Here is a 20,649-nt window from a genome sequence, read left to right as displayed (position 1 = left end):
TAACACTATAGGGTCTAATTGAAATGAATTTTATGGCAGTATACTCACCTTTGTCATTCCACAGCTGTGTGAATTTTTTTTTTTTTTTTTCAATTTTATGGAAATGAATTAGGGCAAACAGTGTTATTCACTGTCCTGCATCCTTAGCATTAACTCTAGTTCAGCTTGGCCCATACGCGATCAAAGTAGCAATATCCATTGCTTTTGAGTCAGATCTTTTTTATTGAATTGGATGATTCAATTCACGAAACTACTTTGAATCTAGAGGTTGCATTGAATAGCAACTTAAATTTTGGTCAGTTTATCGGACAAAGCAATAATATGACACTACAGTATAACATGAGTTGTGTGAACCACTCTTATGGTGCTCATGCATCCTTTTGTAGATTAAAAGCTACAGTTCACTGTAATTGCATAGAAAAAAATCAACCAACTAGTTTTCTCCAAAAATTCTAATTTTGTGTTCCATGGCAGAAAGCAAGTTACTGGAGTTTGGACGAACACGAGCGTGAGTAAATACTCATGTTAAGGATGCCACATATGTACAGAATAGCTACAGCACAGAGCTTTGTTGCATCTCCATAGCATCATGGCCATATTCACGCTAGCGCAGTTGTTGTCCTGTTTTGGCATGCTCAGGCCCATGCAGCTCTATAAAAGAGTGATGTAGAGCCTTGGAGAGACCCTGTGTACTGCACTTTATTCTGAAATGCTGACTTATTTATAGGTGTTGGAATCGTGTTGTTTGCTTGTTTTATTGAAAAGCTAGCGGGTAAAGTGGCGACAGGCTGGCATGTGAGTGTGATCTCTTGAGGGCCCCCTGCAGAAATCTTCTTCCCGATAAATAAGTCAGCATTGATGAATATTTCATTCACATGAAATCCATTGTCGCCCAAAGGTCTACGGGGACGTGTCGTAGCTCCACGCACACAGCAAAACAACGTTCCCCCCAGGTCAACCAATCCCTCGTCGGTGGCATTCTGAAAGAGACGCTGTTGCAATACCCATAATTAGCTCAGCGCATGGTTCTGACGAATAGTAACTGTAAAACATTTGTAGTCATGTGACGTCTTGGTGCATTGTATTTCACCTTCACAACTCCATCAGAACAGCAATCAAACTGATTTAGTGCCGCACTCGTACATTTCATATGCAGTAACCTATGGTTAGGAGACGTACACACAATACAAGTTTAAACCCTCTGGTTAGTGAGAACAGAGCTTGTAATTTTATGCCTTGTGGAGGCCATAGCAATAAATATCTAGAAATTCAGCAAGAGACAGGGAGGTGAAACAAGAGGACGCAAGCAAAGGAGAGTCAAAAAAGGAAGTGGAAGGAAGTGACCAGATTAGAAGTCGAGCAGTAATTCAGAGTGTTCAAGATGAAAACCGAGGCGTGGACAGGCTTGAGACAAGAATAGGAGAGGAAGTCGAAGAGCACTGACCATCAGTGGATGAATTTGCTCTACACAAGCAAGTTCTTTCAAATGAATATTTCAAGATGTAAACTCGCTCCATTCCTAAAACATTACACTTAGACTGTTCACCAAATAGGTCAGGGGGTTCTCTGTGAAATGGCCCTCCACGATCGTTATGCTCTTTGTGAGCGAAGACATCTACAGAAAGATAAGTAAATAAAGAAAGAGCGAGCAGCATGTTTTATTTAAGTGAAGGTCTGCATTGTGTATTCTCAGACAGAGTGAGGCATGAGCAATCAGGCACAGGGTTAAGATAGGGAAACTTTTGTTTGGTTGTTTGAAAAGATGCTACTCTAATGGATTCGCTGTAACTGATTTTGGTGTGTTCCTACTTGGGTAGATGGTCACCTGTATGAGTGTGATTTGAAGTTCTGAATGTTTGCTTTCACATGCTTCCTTTTTAACTCAACGTGAGGATGGGATTAGTAAACAGACTGAAGTCTAAACTTGGCCTCCTGAGAGCTCCAGGTGGTTTTACCTCAGTCAGTTTGCCATCGGGAGGGATAGTTAACCCTCAAATTACGATTCTGTTACCATTAACACAAAATATAATTCAATCATCATACTCCCACTTATGTTGTTCCAAACCTATATGACATTATGCAAATGAGGGTCGTTATCTACTAATAACCTCAAGAGCCAGGTCAATTTACGCCATCCAAAGAAGAAATAATTTACCCACTTTATATTACCGGTAGTTAGCCTTAACTGCTATGTAGTAACATTGTAATTAATAATTTGATAAAATGCACTTATTGTGTAAATACATGTTTTTACATTGTACTTACATTTTTAAAAATACCTGCATGTAATTACATCTGTAATTAATTTATGTAGTTACATTTGTAATTATACTTTTGACACTTCCCTTACACCTAACCCTGTCCTGAAACTGACCCATATCACCACTCCTGTTACTACTACCCCTTTCCCACCTCAATATCAGCAATTGTGTTTTGCAATACAATATGAACACTAAGTACATGTACTTATTTTTTTTTAATGTAAGTACGTGGTAGTTAAGGCCACCTAATATAAAGTGGGGCCATAATTGGACATAATGCATGAATTGTGTACATACATGTAAACACATTGTGCTTACATTTTAAAAATGACCTGCATGTAATTACATTTGCATTTCATTTCTGTAGGTATATTTATACATTACACTGTTGACACTATCCTTACACCAAACCCTACCCTTAAATGCACCCATACCACCACACCTGTCCCTTACTTTACCCGTATTCCACCTCAATATTAGCAAAAGTGTTTCGCAAATACAGTATGAACATTGTTCTTTGTACTTGAATATGTACATTGTACTTATTTATTTTTAATGTAAGTACATAGTAGTAAGGCTACCTAATATATAGTGGGACCAATTTTTTTCAGGAACCAAATTAACTGATTAGTTAGAAAGATCTGAATCAAAAGAATAATTTGCCCATGAATTAACGTTGAAACTTCTCTTATGAACTCTCGTGAATGTGCCAAGGAGAATATATTCTCTTAAACTCATTGTTTCTGAAGATTTGAAGTATAGTGCATGAGTTGAAATGATACTTTGAAAGGAAACAAAGTCAAAAAGGTTTGCAACAACTTGAGGCTGAGTACATTATGAAAGAATTTTCATTTGAGAATTAAATATTAAAGGTAACCTTCAATTAGATTTAGTGTTTGACATATTCCACTATCTCACAATTCTGCTGTTGCCACTTCACCTGAGTAATTAAGTTGTACAAATGGCATCTTGAGACCTTGTTAGAAGGAAGCAGCTTTATCGCTTCCATCCCTCCATTTTCTCATCCTTCCACCTCACCACCCATCACTACTCCATCACTCTCATTTCACATTCCATGACAATCTCACCCACATCTGATTTACTGCACAGCCTCCATCGTGTGTTTACGTATGTATGCCTTTGTGTTTGGTCAACATATATTCAGTGTGATATTTATCATGTGAATTTATAGAGCTCTCCCCCCTCTGTGCTGATGTGACATCAGATTTAATGGACGAGAAGACAGAGGAATATCTGTTCACTCATGTCCCCTCCGGTCAACATGCCGTTTCTCACTTACCCATTCTTGATTCATCCAAAATACAATTACATTTGAAAGAAGAAATAGGATTGAAGAATCTATCGATCTATGTCATATCAACACTATCCATCTGTGTTTATCTTACTATCTGGTTCCCCCAACAGAGAAGGTTTTTTTTTTTTTTTTTGCAACCACACCAAGCCATTTTCTTTCTCTATTTGTTTAGTTATCCATCAGTCTATTTACCTTATCATGTTGCCAAACCATCCATTTACGCTTCCATCTGTCTGTCAAGCAATATTGTGGTATCTATTTGTCTAACTATCTACTCTGTCTACTCACCCCACTGTCAGTCATAGCTTCTCCCTAACTATGCCATTTTCTTCAGTTTGAAAATAGCATGACTCTGGTTAAGCTTGTCTTAGCAGACTTATGATTCATGCAGCCACCTCTAAGTGCATGCATAATCCCAGCCTATACGTCATTGTTGTTCATATTTGCGTGTTAAACATGACATTTTCCTTTGTTTATGAAATGTATGTGGAGACATGGGTTGCTTTTCAGGAAACTCAGCCCTACCTGGCCTTTAAAGGGGGGGTGAAATGCTGTTTCATGCATACTGATCTTTTTACACTGTTAAAGACTTGGAATCCCATACTAAACATAGACAAAGTTTCAAAAGTTAAGGTGGACGTTTGATGGGAGTATTTCTTTGTCAAAAATACTACTTCCGGTTAGTCATAAGTTTCGGCAAGTTTTTTGCGATCATGCGTCCCCTTTGACGTTAACGGGGGCGGAATTTCCTTGTATGGGCCTTACGGACAATTCTACCGGAAGCGCGTGAGAGAGAGCGAGGGAGAGAGCGAAAGCAACAGGCTACGCCCATCAAAGCGCTGGCTTGTAGGATGCTAAACAGGTGATATAACCAGTAGCTACTGACTTACCCACTGATAGGCCGGCGGTCGATCTGTATTAGCACTTTCCTCACGCGACGGGCGAATCACTTTCCTCACAGAGCGACTCACTTTCCTCACGCGGCAGGCGAATCACTTTCCTCACTGAGCGAATCACTTTCCTCACAGAGCGACTCACTTTCCTCACGCGGCGGGCGAATCACTTTCCTCACTGAGCGAATCACTTTCCTCACAGAGCGAATCACTTTCCTCACAGAGCGAATCACTTTCCTCACAGAGCGACTCACTTTCCTCACGCGGCGGGCGAATCACTTTCCTCACTGAGCGAATCACTTTCCTCACAGAGCGAATCACTTTCCTCACGCGGCGGGCGAATCACTTTCCTCACTGAGCGAATCACTTTCCTCACAGAGCGAATCACTTTCCTCACAGAGCGACTCACTTTCCTCACTGCAGCGCGCTGCTGCACACGTCATTATTTAGCTCCGCTCACATGACACGCCCCCACCCGCTCGGCTTTTTTCGGAAAGACTCGGAACAGCGCATCTTTCTTATATAATTATAAAAAAAATAAAGACTTTTCGGAGATATGCAGGATGCAATGCTACTCTATAGGTACTCAAGATTGACATGACACTGACTGAAACTGAGTGTTTCACCCCCCCTTTAATAGGAGCCCATCCAAATGCTTATTCCACTGGCAAGCCAGATCTCTGCTGGGTCACTACCAGTCTTGAAGGATCGGTATGGTGATTTGGGGCCTAGTGCACATGTTCCTAATGGATTAGCCACTCACCTTCACTGAGTTGAACTTGGGGGGCAGTGTTCCCGCCAGAGGCCCCATCTGCACCCCATGTTTAGCCATGATGATACAATGCATCAAGAGCTACAGTTATGCACTTCCTATTTTGATTAAATGTTTTTAAAAAATTGTCAATAATTTGCTATTAAGTAATAGTGGATTATGATGAAGACAGTTATTAATTTGTTATATATGATATATAAAAATAAAATAAAAATTATCCGGTTCTGCCATGTGTAAAATCTTGAAAAAAGCTTGTGCGTACATACACTGTCGGGATGAAATCTACTGAAAATGTTATACATTAGACCCCTGATGTCTATGGAAAACCAACGTATGTGTCTGTGTTTACAATTGACATGTATTTGATATTAGTTGATAATTAGTATTAATTTCATTAGTGTTTTAATTTCAAAAATCAATTCTGCTCAATACCACAGATTGTGAATTCCACAAAATCCGCAAGAAATTAGAAAAAGCTTATTTCTGTAGGTTCTGACTTGGCCTGCTTGTAATGGCTTGTTTAAGGGCTAATAGACACCAATATCTTATGCATAAAACAGTGTAAACCAATCCAAGTGTTTTTTTGTTTGTTTGTTTGGTAAAAGTATGGAAGTGTTTGAGAGCACAAGCCATATTTCTGTTACTGCACAGGCGCATTCCTGTTTTACTACTGAAGTTTGCCTCTACCTTGCTGCAGAGTTGATGATTAGCACTGTAGATTAGCCTCAGGCTGCAATCTATTAGAAAGTATTTTTCATCTGACGTTTTGATGCATGTGTGCCTTTGCTTCTCTCCTCTCTTCTTTTGAATTTCTTTTTTCTTTTTTAGATCTTAAATTTTGCCATCTCTTTTGAACACCAAGCTGGTCCACAACTCAGAGACTATCTTGTCCGTCTTGAGGATCCCGACGAGAAATCTTGGCAAATGTGACCGTCAGCCATTTGATATCCCATCAAACGGGGTCCTACTGCTGTGCCTGTACAAGGGAAAGAGACTGGGCCTGCCGGCGCTGGACGCCAGCCGTAGTTTCTCATCCCTTCGCTTGTTTGTCCCGGGCACATCTGTCAGGGCCTTCCTTGCTGAGAGATAAACTAGTGCCTCACTCTCTCCTCTAAAAATAAGCATTTGTTTATCGACATGTGTAGTGATTTCCAGCTCTCCTGTGCCGTATTGTGTGCCGAGCTGTCAAGAAACATTACTCTAAGGCCTGACTCTCCTTTCAGCTCTGACCAGCCGAGTGAGTGCAGCCAAGCAGGACAATGCAGAGTGCTGGGGGGCAACAGGCTAGCGAGCCTTCGCAGAAATCTGCTAAGATGTTGCCTTTTAACTACGGCCGTGGACCTCCCTCTGTTTCGAGAGAAACTTTAATGCACTCTTTACGGTAGAAACTGTGGAAAGTGAAGGGCAATGCGGATATTGAATATCTAGGTCACTTAGTCAAGGTAGTGAGTGTCTAAATGGAGCCTGGCTTTGATTGAAAGCCATATTAGATGAAAGGGGAACAAACTCAGATCCGTGCTGACCACTTTTGACATATTTTAATTCCTGCCTTACTTCATTATTTTCATTAGTGTGAGCCTTAACAAACTGTCAGATTAGACGTTACACATCTCCCATCTTTGTTTAGAAATGGCTCCGAGAGAGATTTAGGGAGAATGCAGACCAGACCTTCAGCTTATCTGAGCTCTCATCCATCTTAGTTTGATGAGGAAAGCTCATGTTTGCACTCTCCTTCAGTGGATCTGCGGTGGCTGAGTTTGACAAATGCCCCACACTTGCTCTAAACATCCGTAATTTCAACAGATCGTGGTTACTTGAAGCAGGATTTCAGAGTCTTGTCTCACTTGTGTTTCTGGTATCTCTCTTGCTTTAGTTAGGGCAGAGAATGCACTTAAGAGCTCACATCTCAATGTGGAAAACGAACCAGGATATCAGTCAGTACTTAAAGGATTAGTTCATCCCAAAATGAAAATTCTGTCAGCATTGTTCAAATCCATGCGACTTACTTCCATTTCATAAAAGGTGAAATTTTGAACAATGCGGTTAAAAATTATGCCATAACGGTATCATAAAAGTGGCCCATGTGATTTAGTCCAAGTCTGCAGTAGCTTTGTGTGAATAACTGTTGATTTAAGTGAATATTTACTGATAATGATCACATCTATTGTGCGACAGAATCTGAGAACTATACTGAAGAATCAAATCATTCCAGTTTCTTAATAATTTCTTTAGACTGGTTTTGTGAACCTGAATCAACCGATTTATTACAAAGATAACGCTCAAGAATCTTCTCTCATGTAAATGCCAAGGTTGTCAAGATTATCAGTGAGCATTGATTTAAATGTTCAATGTTTTCTTCACACAAAGCAATACTGTATTACTTCAGAAGAGGACATTTAGTGTGGAAATCATATATTTATGCTTTTTTTTTCTGTCATGTTAGAGACTGGCAATCCCTGTCCTTGTTTGCTTTCATTTTATATGAAAAATCGAAATGCTCTTCAGAAGAACGAGTGAACTATTATTCAAGCTATTTTTGTGTTTATCAATGTAACTTAATGGACAGTGACCATTCATCTAACATTCATCTATACTTCTGCTGCAAACTTGGTTCAAAGGATTATGTTAAACAAAAGTCCCGTATAAATTAATAACATTTCTGTAATCATTTAACCATTATTTATCATGTAATACTTGTTCGCTGTGGGACACAATGAGTAGAAAGTACACGAAAACCCAACATAAATTCACAAAATACACCAATTTAATTGGTTTGCAGTAATCCATATCTTTAGAATCCACACAAGGAACTTCTTTATCCTGCGATCGTCATTTTTATCTTCAACAGCGACCGTAAAACAAATCCTGTGCCTGGTATAAAAATAAAAAAATGTGTTTTAGTGTTTGAATAAGAAACGTGTTTGAATAAAAAAAATTATTTGTGCCTTCAAATAATCGAGTGAAGCTTAAATTAAATAACTTAAATTCTGATCTGTAACATATACAAAACTATATCGCCAGAGAGGACAGCTACTGCAACGCATTGTCATTCAGACTACTATTGGTACCACTTCTGACATTTTAACAATAAAGAAATTATAACCCAACATACTTTTAAGAAATTGTTATGTGTATAGGTCTAGAGGTTTGAGTGAGATTAGTGGCTTAAAACATGATATATTTTTACTAAAAATTGAATTTCACCAAACAATTGTCATTTTTATTCTACGTAAAATGGTTATGTTTGGGATTAGGGATATAAAATGTATCTATAAAATGGTAAAAGTGAAATCTTTTTTTGATTATGTAAAATATATATAATAAAAATATTAAAATATATATATTTTTTTTTCTTCTGTAAAAGCATAATACATTTGTTTAAATGTTGCCAATACGAGCTAAAACATGCAAAAGTATGTTTTGTGCCTGTAAAACCTTTTATATTAACTTAAATAACAAATAACTGCCGTAATTGAGGATATAACTTTCACTTTAGAATAGAGGGTCAGATTGCCTTTATTAGTACTGTATTGTTAGGCTTAATTATTGGCTTATTCTGATCAATTAACTTAAATAAATTATCAAAAAACTTTTATTCTCCATAACTAATTGAGAATAAAACTTTCACTTTAGAATAGGGTCTTTATTTGTCTTTATTACACTATTTTAGCAATGTATTACGGCAAAATTAGATAATTTTACTAGACATAATTACTAGTTTATTGTTCAGTTAACTTAACAGAATGGCACAGAAATATAATTACATCTCACAAAAAAAGATCATATGGCTTATTAAGTTGTAAATAATGGCTAATGTGCCCTTATAAAAATGTTAAGTTAAATTATTAATTATTATTGTGCCCATGCTTAACTAATGCTTATGTGAACAAGCAAGTCATTATTACTAATGCATTGTTCCGGACTCTTAAAATGTAAGTTAATCATTAATTACTAGTATTAATTACTAGTGTGTAGTATGTAACTGTAATTGCGAACAAGTTAATAATTAATTAATGCTTAACTAATCCGTTATTCTGGACCCTTAAAATAAAGTGTTGCCATGATGGGTAGAAACAAATCCATATGTTCTACATCACCTTTTTCACTTTCTAGAGCAAGCAAATACTTTTTGCCACAACAAATATGCCCACTTATGTTTTAGTTTTTACCTTCTTGACACAAATCAAGGTTGCAAGGCTTTAAAGCACACTTTTCAGCTGTCTTTGACCTCTTCAGCCATTCTCTACTGCTGCAGCTGAAGTAACCTTACCGACTGACTCCGCTGCTGCCTCAAAACAATTACTCTCAGTTTTGTAGGAAACCTTGTTTTGCGCAACTGTGGGTTTTACTCTCCTAGCCCCATAACTTATAGCTGAAGAATATAGCCCCCTCCACTATCACATCTTCTTTATATTTCCTGTTTCTGGTGCTCCACTACACATGCAGCTTGAGTTGAGTCTGGCAAAGGCATGCTGGAGATGGGAAGAGCAGATAGCTTCTCTCTCTCTCTCTCTCTCTCTCTCTCTCTCTCTCTCTCTCTCTCTCTCTCTCTCTCTCTCTCTCTCTCTCTCTCTCTCTCTCTCTCTCTCTCTCTCTCTCTCTCTCTCGCTCTCTCTCGCTCTCTCACCTCTCTCTATGGCCCACAAGCAGTAAACATTGTGTGTTGACATATGGCCCTCACAGATTTAATCACCTTTATTACATTTTGTCGCTGAAAAATATGAACTGATACAAGTTTGCACTTTGTGCTTGTGTGCGTGTGTGTTTTTTCTTGGCGTGAATGTCTATCCAAAACAACAGATGCATAACCAAAAAGTGTTTATTTGAAAATATTTGCCTCTGCACATTTAATATTTATTGCATACATATTGAATATTTGAATTGCATCAAACATGTAAATTATTCACTTTCATAATTACCTGTGTTTATTCACATAGTTACTACTCGACTGTTGATTGAAGCTTATTTGTTATTCATGGAGTAAACCTTGTGCCAAAGGACTCTCCTGATGATGTAACTTCATGTAATTACAGGCAGATGACAGTAATGCAAAATCCATTATGTCGTTTAATCTCTTTAGAAGAATGCACAAGGGGCCATCTGGGGCCTATCACTCAATCATACAGTGAAAGTGTCGGATAGGCGTTCAAGCCTGTGACTCCTCGGTCCTTTGTTAGTGTTTGTGTGCTTACTTGCTTTTTAGTAATGTGCTTTTCTCCAATCTACGACCCTAGGCTAATCCCATGATCCTCCTCTGCAATGCATTATGACGTTTTGATCATGTTTGATTCCCCCTCCCCCATCAATCCTCTCTAAATATAGAGAGACAATAGCGTCATTTAATTAGGTCCTAGAATACTCTAGTGTTAAACCAAATGTTCTTATTTTTTCATCAGTCTTTTTCACTCCCATATTTTTTTCTTTGTGCATCCAACCTAAAGACGCTGCCTCCGGGAAAAGCAGGTAAAAAAGCCATCAAACCCAAAAACACTTGACAGATTTGTGATCAGTGGCACGGTTTCCTGAAATTGTCTAGTGGTGTATTTTTATTTTGGAAGTGAATGCTCAACCTTCAGAGAATAGCTTCATTATGTGTGCCCCAATAGAAATTGCTGTTGGTTGGTGTGATTGTTGTTGGCTGTAGATTGGGTATTTTAGACTGAAGCGCCTGTGATCAGAAACTAAGAGAGCTTTTCAGCCCAAATTAAGAGAAGTGGGAAAGTCTGTTTTGTTGGTTGGTTTGTCTTTTCCACCCATTTGGTTGAAACTTTTTTCTCCCCACCTAAATCTTGTCTTCAATCTGTTGAGTTCACACAATTATCTCAAGTATTGCTCTCTAGATGTTATTTTCCCTGTCTTGCCAAATGCTCCAAGCCTTCCTATCTTTCACTCTCAAATAAGCAATGATACTTTCATCCATTTTCAATTTGGACCACAAACTTGAGGAAGTGCTAGTCCTCCCAGATCCCAAAAAGACTAAATGGGCATCTTGAAAGCAATTGGCAAAACAATAGTAGTGTTTGGACTAGACCTTGGTTTACCATCTCATCTGTCATTCACTCCCTCATTGTCAGTGTGGGTTATTCTTCTGTTTAATATTGTTTTCCCCCCTTCTTCATCCTACTACATTGTGACACATCGAGCATATGACACCAGGAACCATATTTTCCAGACAGTGAATGGTGAATCAGGCTATTAGTTCCACTAATTTTGGCCCTGCTAAATGTATTATTATTATTAGCATTATTATTAGCAGTAGACCATGCTGATTATTGATCCCTGCTGAATAGACCTCATTGTAGAAATTGTAAATTGTAACAAAAAATTCCTCTCACAAGTTCTAGAAAGTTCTTTGTTTTTATCACTGCTGTCAATGTGCAATGCCCATTCAGTTCAGAGAGAAAGAGACTGGAGGCCTTCAGGCACTTGGCTTTTTGAAGTGGAATTGGATGAAAGACTCAGCCGTCATTTCAACTCATATTGTGGTTTCCATGCCAAGTTCAAAGTTCAGCATCCTCAACTTTCACCAATGCCAGAGGAAGTTCCCCTGCAGAGAAATGTGGATTTCCTCTCTCCATTTGTTCTCTGTTTTCCATTTATCTGTTCCTCCCTCTACCTTAACCACATCTCTTCCATCTCTTTGTATTACCCTCTTGTTATTAGCATTGTCCCTCCCCTGTGGTGAGTATCCTTGTTAGGACAGATTTATATGTCTACTGAAGCTTGAATTAAAAGGCTCTAGGCAAACTAAAAAAAGGGGATTTGTTAGCACTTGCTCTTATAATCTACCAACACTAGGCTTTTAACTGCACTGTAACGGTAGTAATAAAAAAAGTAACTTGGTCACTGACTGTGTTTTATTTCACCTTTGTCCTGTTGCAAAAAAAAAAAAAAAAATCTTTGCCCAGACAAAGCCATAAAACAGCCTTTTCAAAATGATTTCTAGCTTGTTTTCTCAATGGCCCCCACCACTGACCTTGTTAAATGAGCTGGACTTCAGTTTTTTTGTTTGAAGTATATATCCACCTTTACTGTGGTGCCCACTTGCTCCTAACTCATTACCTGACATGATAAATGGGGCCTGTTCCATTAAACTATGCCCAGCCCATGGTGGCATGGACACCTGGCACTGAGTAATGGCAGTTGCACGGGCAGACCTGCCAGGGTAGGTAGGAAAGGTGTGGCGGCTTAAGCATGAAGTTGGCTCTCGAATCTGCAGGGGAAAGAGGAAGGTTGTCCACTCCACCTGCCACATGGCCCCCACCCAGCCCCTCACTACACCATGTTTGAGGAGTGCCTTTGTGTGATCCCATAATAGGCTGGCCTTGGTTGCCAAGTTCAGCTAGAACATTTAGTACTTGCCTCCATCATATCCCTACTAGCCTAGTTCTAAAAAAAAAAAAAAAAAAGTGAGAATGTTTTAACATTAATTGGATAGTTCACCCTGGTTTCATCAAGTGCATCCTCTCTAAGCTGTGTTGTTATTGGTGGAGTATCTCTCAAGCATAAGACTGGATCAGGAGCTCAATTGTGTTACTGTCACCAGACAAGAAGTACCTGATTCCAGTGCATATTATATTGCTTTCTTCTCAATCAGTTTGTTTTGGTTGTTTCTGATATTCTCGCCTGTCTTCTTTTTAACTATTAACTGCACTTCTTTTTCTCCTCTGCTACTGTTGTGTGTGAATACACCTGACCCTCTCCCTTGTTCTCTCTTTATACAGACAACCGTCGCACTGGTTTGGAAAGATCTCGTTCGCGCCACAATGCAAACCCTATGGTCCGATGATCGCTTGCCAGCTAAGGACGTTTGCCAAGTGCCAAAGACCTAAGAGTGGGGACAACGCTGAGGAGGGCTGAAAAGGAATGGAGAGCACACATGCACATGCATACAGAACGCAGAAAAAAAAACTCAAGATGTGCTCCACAGCTCCAGTCACGGCATGGCAGGATCACATGACACTTATTTCTCTCCAAAGCATTATATAATACATGCTCTTGGTGTATTGGGCCTGTTCAATTTGGCTGCGTTTGTTTGTTATTTTCATGCTTACGCCTGTTCTCTTTATATCTCTTGATGCTAACTCCCCTGATCTATCTCACTTCCACCCCGCTATTTGCAAACAATCAATGATAGGCTACGTTTCGATCTCTCCCTTTAAAAAATTTCGACGCACAAAACCGCTCTTGTTGTCAAAAGGCCAAAAGCACCAGAAAGGGCCACGTGGTTCTGTATGCATATCAGCAAAGTATTTGCTGTGCTGATTGAACAAAACCTTGACATGACTGATTCTGCCAGCCCCTTTTCTTTTTCTTGACAGATACAATTTAGATTTCCAGTTTGTAATACCCACCATCAGTCGGATATAATCTCTGATCACCGCCTCTTTTCATATATTGCAAATCCCATGTATGCATGAAAAAGCAGCTGATATTAGCTTCAGTGCTACTGTGTATACACATTTGTGCTGTTTAAGAGCTGCCAGTGCCACAAGGTACCTGAGGTGGATGAAAGATATTGCTCTTTATCTACGGTAAACACTTCAAACATTCATAGACGTTTCTCTTGCAGAGTCAAAGGTTTTATTAAGTGAATCTGCAGGTATGTGAAGCAAATACGAATCAAAGAGATGCCATTCATTTCAGTTTTCAAACATGTCACAGGTTTTCTTCTTGATTTCTTTCTAAGTCACTGTGCTTTTAGCTTTTAGCCCTCTTGTAGAAGAGTATTTTAGTGAACTGTAGCTTAGAGGTTTTTTTTTAAGATCCAGTGGTCATCTTTAAGAGCTCTCCCTTACTGACCTACTGCATTTACCTCACCATTTAAGCTCTATCTGATGTTTGAATGCTGTCCAAAACAGGAGTATTTATCAGGTTTAGTACTCAAAGTTCATCTTTTACAATTTGTAAAATATGTATTTATTCACAGTTTGCCAGATTTTGCCCGAAGCCTTTGATGTGTTAACATAAACCCGATTCCAGTGAGGAGTTCTCTTGGATATGAGGATGTAGATCTGTAGACAGTGACAGTGAGGTGATGTTCACAACATGGTGGCTGTCTTCATGTGAAAGCCATTAGTGAAATCTCTCCACCTCCCCTCGTTTTTCCTTGTTGAGTAGCCTTTTTTCATAATGTTTTTGCCCCCCCATGTCCATAACACCGCAGGCAACAGTATGTAAAACAGCATCTTATGGGTGACTGGAGTCATACTGACTCGCATACTGGTTCTTGCCACACAGAAATCATTGCTTTTGTAAATGAAGGCAACGTGTTGAGTTTGCACACCAAATGCAAGTGTGATGCAGAACATCTTGCTGTAAGAAACCATTGTTAGTCAAGCTTTCTTCTCACACTGTTTGTCATACTCTTGCTCTCTTTCTCTCTCTCTCTGAGAAAGAGAGCGAGAGAGAGAAAGAAAGGTCGAGATTCAGTGAATCGCAATCCATTGATTCGCTTTTCTAATTAAAACTGCCCTTTGAATGGTTTCCAACACCACACAACAGAAGCTGCACTCGGTTCTCATGACTCTCACTGTCAGTTATTTTAAACTCATGTTAATGGTAATTACAGCATCTACACACTGTCAGTGCAGACACCTCCGACATATATTGTTATTTCCCAGTCAGACTCCAGTTACATACGTTATGTCACTGGCACAAGATAATTTGTTGGCAAAAACATATTTTTTTTTAGAAAGCGGTTTTAATTAATGTGCCAAACTTTCATGACTTAAGTTACTTTACTGAATTTTGATCTTATAATTATGAAAGACGACTTAGTTCACATCACACTAATATTTTCTGTATGATGACAGTAAATTGTTGAATCACTTATACAAGACCGAAACTATCAGCAATGCAGCCATTCAGTTAGGGCTTAGGGATGTCATAATCTCACAACGCTAATGTACGATGAAAATGATGTGTAATTTATAGAATTTTTTGTCTCTTTCATAAGAAACGTTGCTTTATACCAGTGGTCTTCCCCTCCATCTGTGATATTGGTGTTAAACTTGTGCTTTACTATAGGCTAATATATATAAATGTGTCATGTGTGTTTGATAGAGAATATATCCTAATGCAGGTTAGAGTCTGCAAGTGACTGACAGTGTAACATTTTTAAGTCAGATACAATATTTTTAATTGGATGTTAGGCAGAGACCAGAAAAAAGCAAGAAATGAAGTTACTAGTGCCAATTTGGGTCCTCTGCTGTCTCATTTATCCACATTTGTTCGATATTCTCAGTTCAGACTGTATGATGGTGCACTTTAACTTGTTAAATATAGACCTGGAGAAATCTTTTAATTTGTGATTTCTTTGCATATCATTGCCAAAATAGACTGCTTGCATGTGTGGTAACCATTCCTGACAAGTGATTCAATCTCCATTCCCTCAGAAGTCTCCCCCAGTTCTCTCTCATTCCCGCTTATTGTAATTGGCACTTGGAACAAGATCAAAGTTAAATGGGTAAGAAAAACTGCAACTGTCTCAGGACATTGTTTTATCTTTTAGGTATTATAAGACTCCATATCCCTGCCGCCTTTTTTCCTTGACTTTGTTTTATTGTCTTATAAGCAATTTATATTTGTAACATCTTTAAGTTTATTTTTATCTGTGGAAAAAAAGGTGAAAATGGTTATGCACACTGTACCCAAGTATGTAACAGAAAATCATACTAAATAATAACCACTTTCTCAAAAAAAAAAAAAAAATCAAGTGTCTCTTTTTTGAGTGTTGTTTCCATGAGTTATGAATTATGCCTTCTCTTGATGCAGACTCACGCTGTGTCCTAACCAGCCCATAAAACACTAAACACCTTCTCCATGAATGGTCTGAATGGCTTTGACCTAAATGAACTCACCACAGCGAACATCAGGACATTCAGTCAGTCAGAGGATATATGTAGGCTCTTGGTGAGGAGAGTAGGCAACCGCAGTCTAGTGAGGAATCAATAAAGAGCAATTTTCACTTCTCGTATGGAATAGAAACATACTTAAGGAAGCAGTGGGTATTTTTTGCTGCCAAGGAAGTTCACACATTAAACTACATCTACTTTAGCATAAAGATTCATATTAAACTGTAATACAATATACCTATTCTGTGTTTCCATCAACATCTATTTCCATCCATTTTTAGTTGAATAAATTATTTCAAAAGATATGATTAAAATCATATATTTTTACAGAAATCATACTGCCGGAGTGAAGGCCGTTCGCACATTATTCATATACATAAAAATGACAAAGTTACTACACTAACGTTTTAGTTTAGTAACTCTGGTGCCTGGCTCGGAAAACTAATATGCGTCACGTTGAGTTTGGCATTTCATCAATAATTGATTCTGTGCAGAACTTGTTCATTGTGCTAGATATATCCGACCACAGGGAAATCTCATTGGTATAACATGTATAAATGTACGTACTGTATATTAAACATTCAATATGTTGTGACTGGTGGATCACACCTTGCTGAATATTCATTTTCCCCTGTTGTTATGTTAAATATTGACGCTATTCACTAGTGTAGGCTAGACTGATCTGTGGTTACAAATAACATTAGAAATACCTGTAAAAATCACCAGCTCTGCTTTATCGCTGTTATTCTCTAATGGTTCAATGGTGCTTTGATGCAAATTACACTCAAGACACAAACAGGAACTGGTTTTATTTTCTTTTTGTCATATGAATCACATTTATTCAGTTACTGAATTGATGGGTTGTGCAAAGTAAAACTACTGTCAGAAGGAGATAGCACTGTGTCGTTTGTTTGAAGTTTTGCATTTTATTGTTTGCTCTCTGTCTTTCCTTTTCTTCACAGTAAGCGCACCCATGCTATTTTGCCCGCTTGAATCCGACTGAATTATGCTGAAAATCATCGTTTACAAAGCTAAATATAAACTGCTTTACAATATGCCGCATTACTTTTATTGTTCTTTTGACGGCTGACATTTGGTTTCACTGTGGTTAGAGATGGAGAAGGCAATGATGCCTCTTTGTTATTTCCCCATCTCTCTGTCACCACCCTCACTGTCTCTCTGTCAGTCTGTCTCTTAGAGAATAGAAAGGCACTTTCTTTTTTTTCAAATTCTGAATGGAGCGCATCTCTGGCCGTGTTCAGAGTGTACGGCTGCCACTGGGAAGCCGTCCGCTGGGTACCACTAAAATGGAATGGTTGAAATGTTCCCGTCCCTGCCTCTCTCTCGCTGTCATTTCTACCCCGCAGCCCCCTGAGTGTGTGGCACATGTGCAGGCATGCATGCATACTTCTGTCCGTTCATCTTTGCATCTGTGCATTTGCAGGGAGATACGTTAGGACACGGCCACGCTCTTACTGGCAGACCAGGCCGTGCGCATTTTGTTTGTTAGCGTAAGTGATCACGGACACTTCTGCTCTGTGTCTGCTCGCTAAATCACTGACACAAATGGAGGCTATATGAAAAAATAATATGCAATGGCTAACAAGTGATCTGGCACAGTAGTGTTTTCTGTTTTGAGGCCTGATGTATTTGTATTAAGCCGGTCACTTAAAAGACGTTCTGTTTTGTGCAGACGTCGGGCTCATTTCTTAGTCTCATCCGCATTGAAAGCTCATTAGATGCCAGTGTCCTGTTGAAGTTATATTATTATTTGTCCTGTTGTGTTTTCTGGCACAAATGCAAATGCGCTAATTCCTCGAGGTGAAAGATGAAGGCCTAACCTGAAGTATGGAAGGCTTTGTGTATGTGTGTGTTGAAAAAGAGGGCTGTGGGTTGGAATCATGGAAGATAATGAGAGCATGGGCTGATTTTTTTTTTTTTTTTTCATTTTGAGAGTGTGTGTATAATATATTATACTTATTATTTTGAGCTTGCATAAGTAGCCCTGTCGGAGATCTGAAAGATGAACGGAGACCCCACACACATACACACACTTCATTTGTTTTTTTGCTCTCACGCCGTGCTCCATTTCTCTGTAAACCCAGGGCGTGTGTACCGCCACCCACACCAATTTACACTCTGATGGATTGGCCTTCAACGGGAATACAACATAATAATGATGTATTTTGCATCCTGAAGTATGGAAACTAAGATGAAATGCAGAGTTGGTGTCTGTGCCCATTCTGTCTGCCACTGCTCTCAACTTTTTTAGTGAATGTGTGTGTTCATTTTTATGAATCGCTGCAGCACCATGTTGGCTTGCAGCACAAGTGTTCCAGATCTGAATTGTTTCATAATCACATTGCTGACACATCAATCTCCCCAGCAAGTGTCTGTCTGTCTGTCAGTCATTGTGTGTGTATCTGTGAGTGTCTTGAGTGCTCTAGCCCATTTTTTCTAGCAAAAAAAAAATTAATTGTTGAGAAAAGTAAAGTAAAAAAATATATAATAATAACTGTGCCCTGCGAAAGTATTTGGCCCCATTGAACTTTGCAACCTTTTGCCACATTTCAGGCTTCAAACATAATGATATGAAACTGTATTTTTTTGTGACGAATCAACAACAAATGGGACACAATCATGAAGCGGAATGAAATTTATTGGATATTTCAAACTTTTTTTAACAAATCAAAAACTGAAGAATTGGGCATGCAAAATGATTCGGCCCCTTTACTTTCAGTGCAGCAAACTCTCTCCAGAAGTTCAGTGAGGATCCAATGTTGACCTGAATGACTAATGATGATAAATAGAATCCACCTGTGTGTAATCAAGTCTCCGTATAAATGCACCTGCACTGTGATAGTCTCAGAGGTCCGTTTAAAGCACAGAGAGCATCATGAAGAACAAGGAACACACCAGGCAGGTCCGAGATACTGTTGTGGAGAAGTTTAAAGTGGATTTGGATACAAAACGATTTCCCAAGCTTTAAACATCCCAAGGAGCACTGTGCAAGTGATAATATTGAAATGGAAGCAGTATCAGACCACTGCAAATCTACCAAGACCTGGCCGTCCCTCTAAACTTTCAGCTCATACAAGGAGAAGACTGATCAGAGATGCAGCCAAGAGGCCCATGATCACTCTGGGTGAACTGCAGAGATCTACAGCTGAGGTGGGAGACTCTGTCCATAGGACAACAATCAGTCGTATTCTGCACAAATCTGACCTTTATGGAAGAGTGGCAAGAAGAAAGCCATTTCTTAAAGATATCCATAAAAAGTGTCGTTTAAAGTTAGCCACAAGCCACCTGGGAGACACACCAAACATGTGGAAGAAGGTGCTCTGGTCAGATGAAACCAAAATTGAACTTTTTGGCAACAATGCAAAACCTTCTGTTTGGCGTAAAAGCAACACAGCTCATCACCCTGAACACACCATCCCCACTGTCAAACATGGTGGTGGCAGCATCATGATTTGGGCCTGCTTTTCTTCAGCAGGGACAGGGAAGATGGTTAAAATTGATGGGAAGATAGATGGAGCCAAATACAAGACCATTCTGGAAGAAAACCTGATGGAGTCTGCAAAAGACCTGAGACTGGGACGGAGATATCAAAAAAATATCAGACAGGGCAATGTCCGCTCTTCTCTCAATACATCCACTGCCATAAGTCATGCTTTGTTATCTTAGCTTCTGTGATTTGATTTAGTTATAGATGCAACAATATTACAATTTGAGATGGATGGATGGATGGATGGATAAATTCTATCATCATTTACTCAATCTGAAGTTGTTCCAAACCGGTTTAAGTTACTTAATTCTGTTAAATACAAAAGAAGATATTTTAAAGATTATGGATAATCAAACAGTTTATGGACCCCATTGACATCCATAGTAGGAAAAAAATAAAAATACTATGGAAGCCAATGGGGCCCATAAACTGATTTACTCGGGTTACCGATGTTCTTCAAAATACTTTCTTTTGTGTTCAGCAGAAGAAAGAAGCTCAAACAGTTTTGGAACAACTTCAGTGTAAGTAAATGATGACTGAATTTTAATTTGTGGGTGAATTATCCATTTAACATAGATTGTTAAGTGGCCTCTTAATTATTTTCAGACAGACAGACAGACAGACAGACAGACAGACAGACAGACAGACAGACAGACAGATAGACAGATAGATAGACAGACAGACAGATAGATAGATAGATAGATAGATAGATAGATAGATAGATAGATAGATAGATAGATAGATAGATAGATAGATAGATAGATAGATAGATAGATAGATAGATAGATAGATAGATAGATAGTGTCCTCACAAATAGGGCAATATGCAAAAATATTGTCTGTATGAGGACATATTTGGTCCACATAAGGAATTATTATTATTTTAAGCAGAAAGTTTATAATACAGATAGAATATACATTATGTCTATGGAAAATCCCCATAAAAAGAAAAAAGTGTGCGTGTGCGCACGTGTGTGTGTGTCATCCATAATCTGAAAGTGCTGCTGCCTCCTGTCCATTCTCTGTCCTCTGTCCATCCAGTCAC

The 20,649-nt window shown here is 38.8% G+C and overlaps 1 protein-coding gene across 7 annotated transcripts in view; it reads left to right on the top strand.

The window, feature by feature from the left end:
- diaph2 (diaphanous-related formin 2) overlaps positions 1 to 16,177 on the top strand; it is a 475,685-nt gene extending 459,508 nt beyond the window's left edge. For 3 of the 7 annotated variants that reach the window (XM_067457382.1, XM_067457379.1, XM_067457380.1), the window contains one exon: positions 12,966 to 16,176. In XM_067457382.1, the coding sequence (XP_067313483.1) occupies positions 12,966 to 13,030 (65 nt within the window). In that variant the 3' untranslated portion in view covers positions 13,031 to 16,176. Of the gene's footprint in view, positions 1 to 12,965 lie in introns of all 7 variants that reach the window. The other 4 variants (XM_067457385.1, XM_067457383.1, XM_067457381.1 and 1 more) reach the window with 3 other exon arrangements.
- The last annotated feature ends 4,472 nt before the right edge of the window (positions 16,178 to 20,649 follow it).

This window comes from Pseudorasbora parva, chromosome 11, assembly GCF_024679245.1.
Source record: "Pseudorasbora parva isolate DD20220531a chromosome 11, ASM2467924v1, whole genome shotgun sequence".
Taxonomy (NCBI): domain Eukaryota; kingdom Metazoa; phylum Chordata; class Actinopteri; order Cypriniformes; family Gobionidae; genus Pseudorasbora; species Pseudorasbora parva.
Note: the sequence above shows the minus strand (reverse complement) of the source record. Positions and strands in the feature narration are given on the sequence as shown.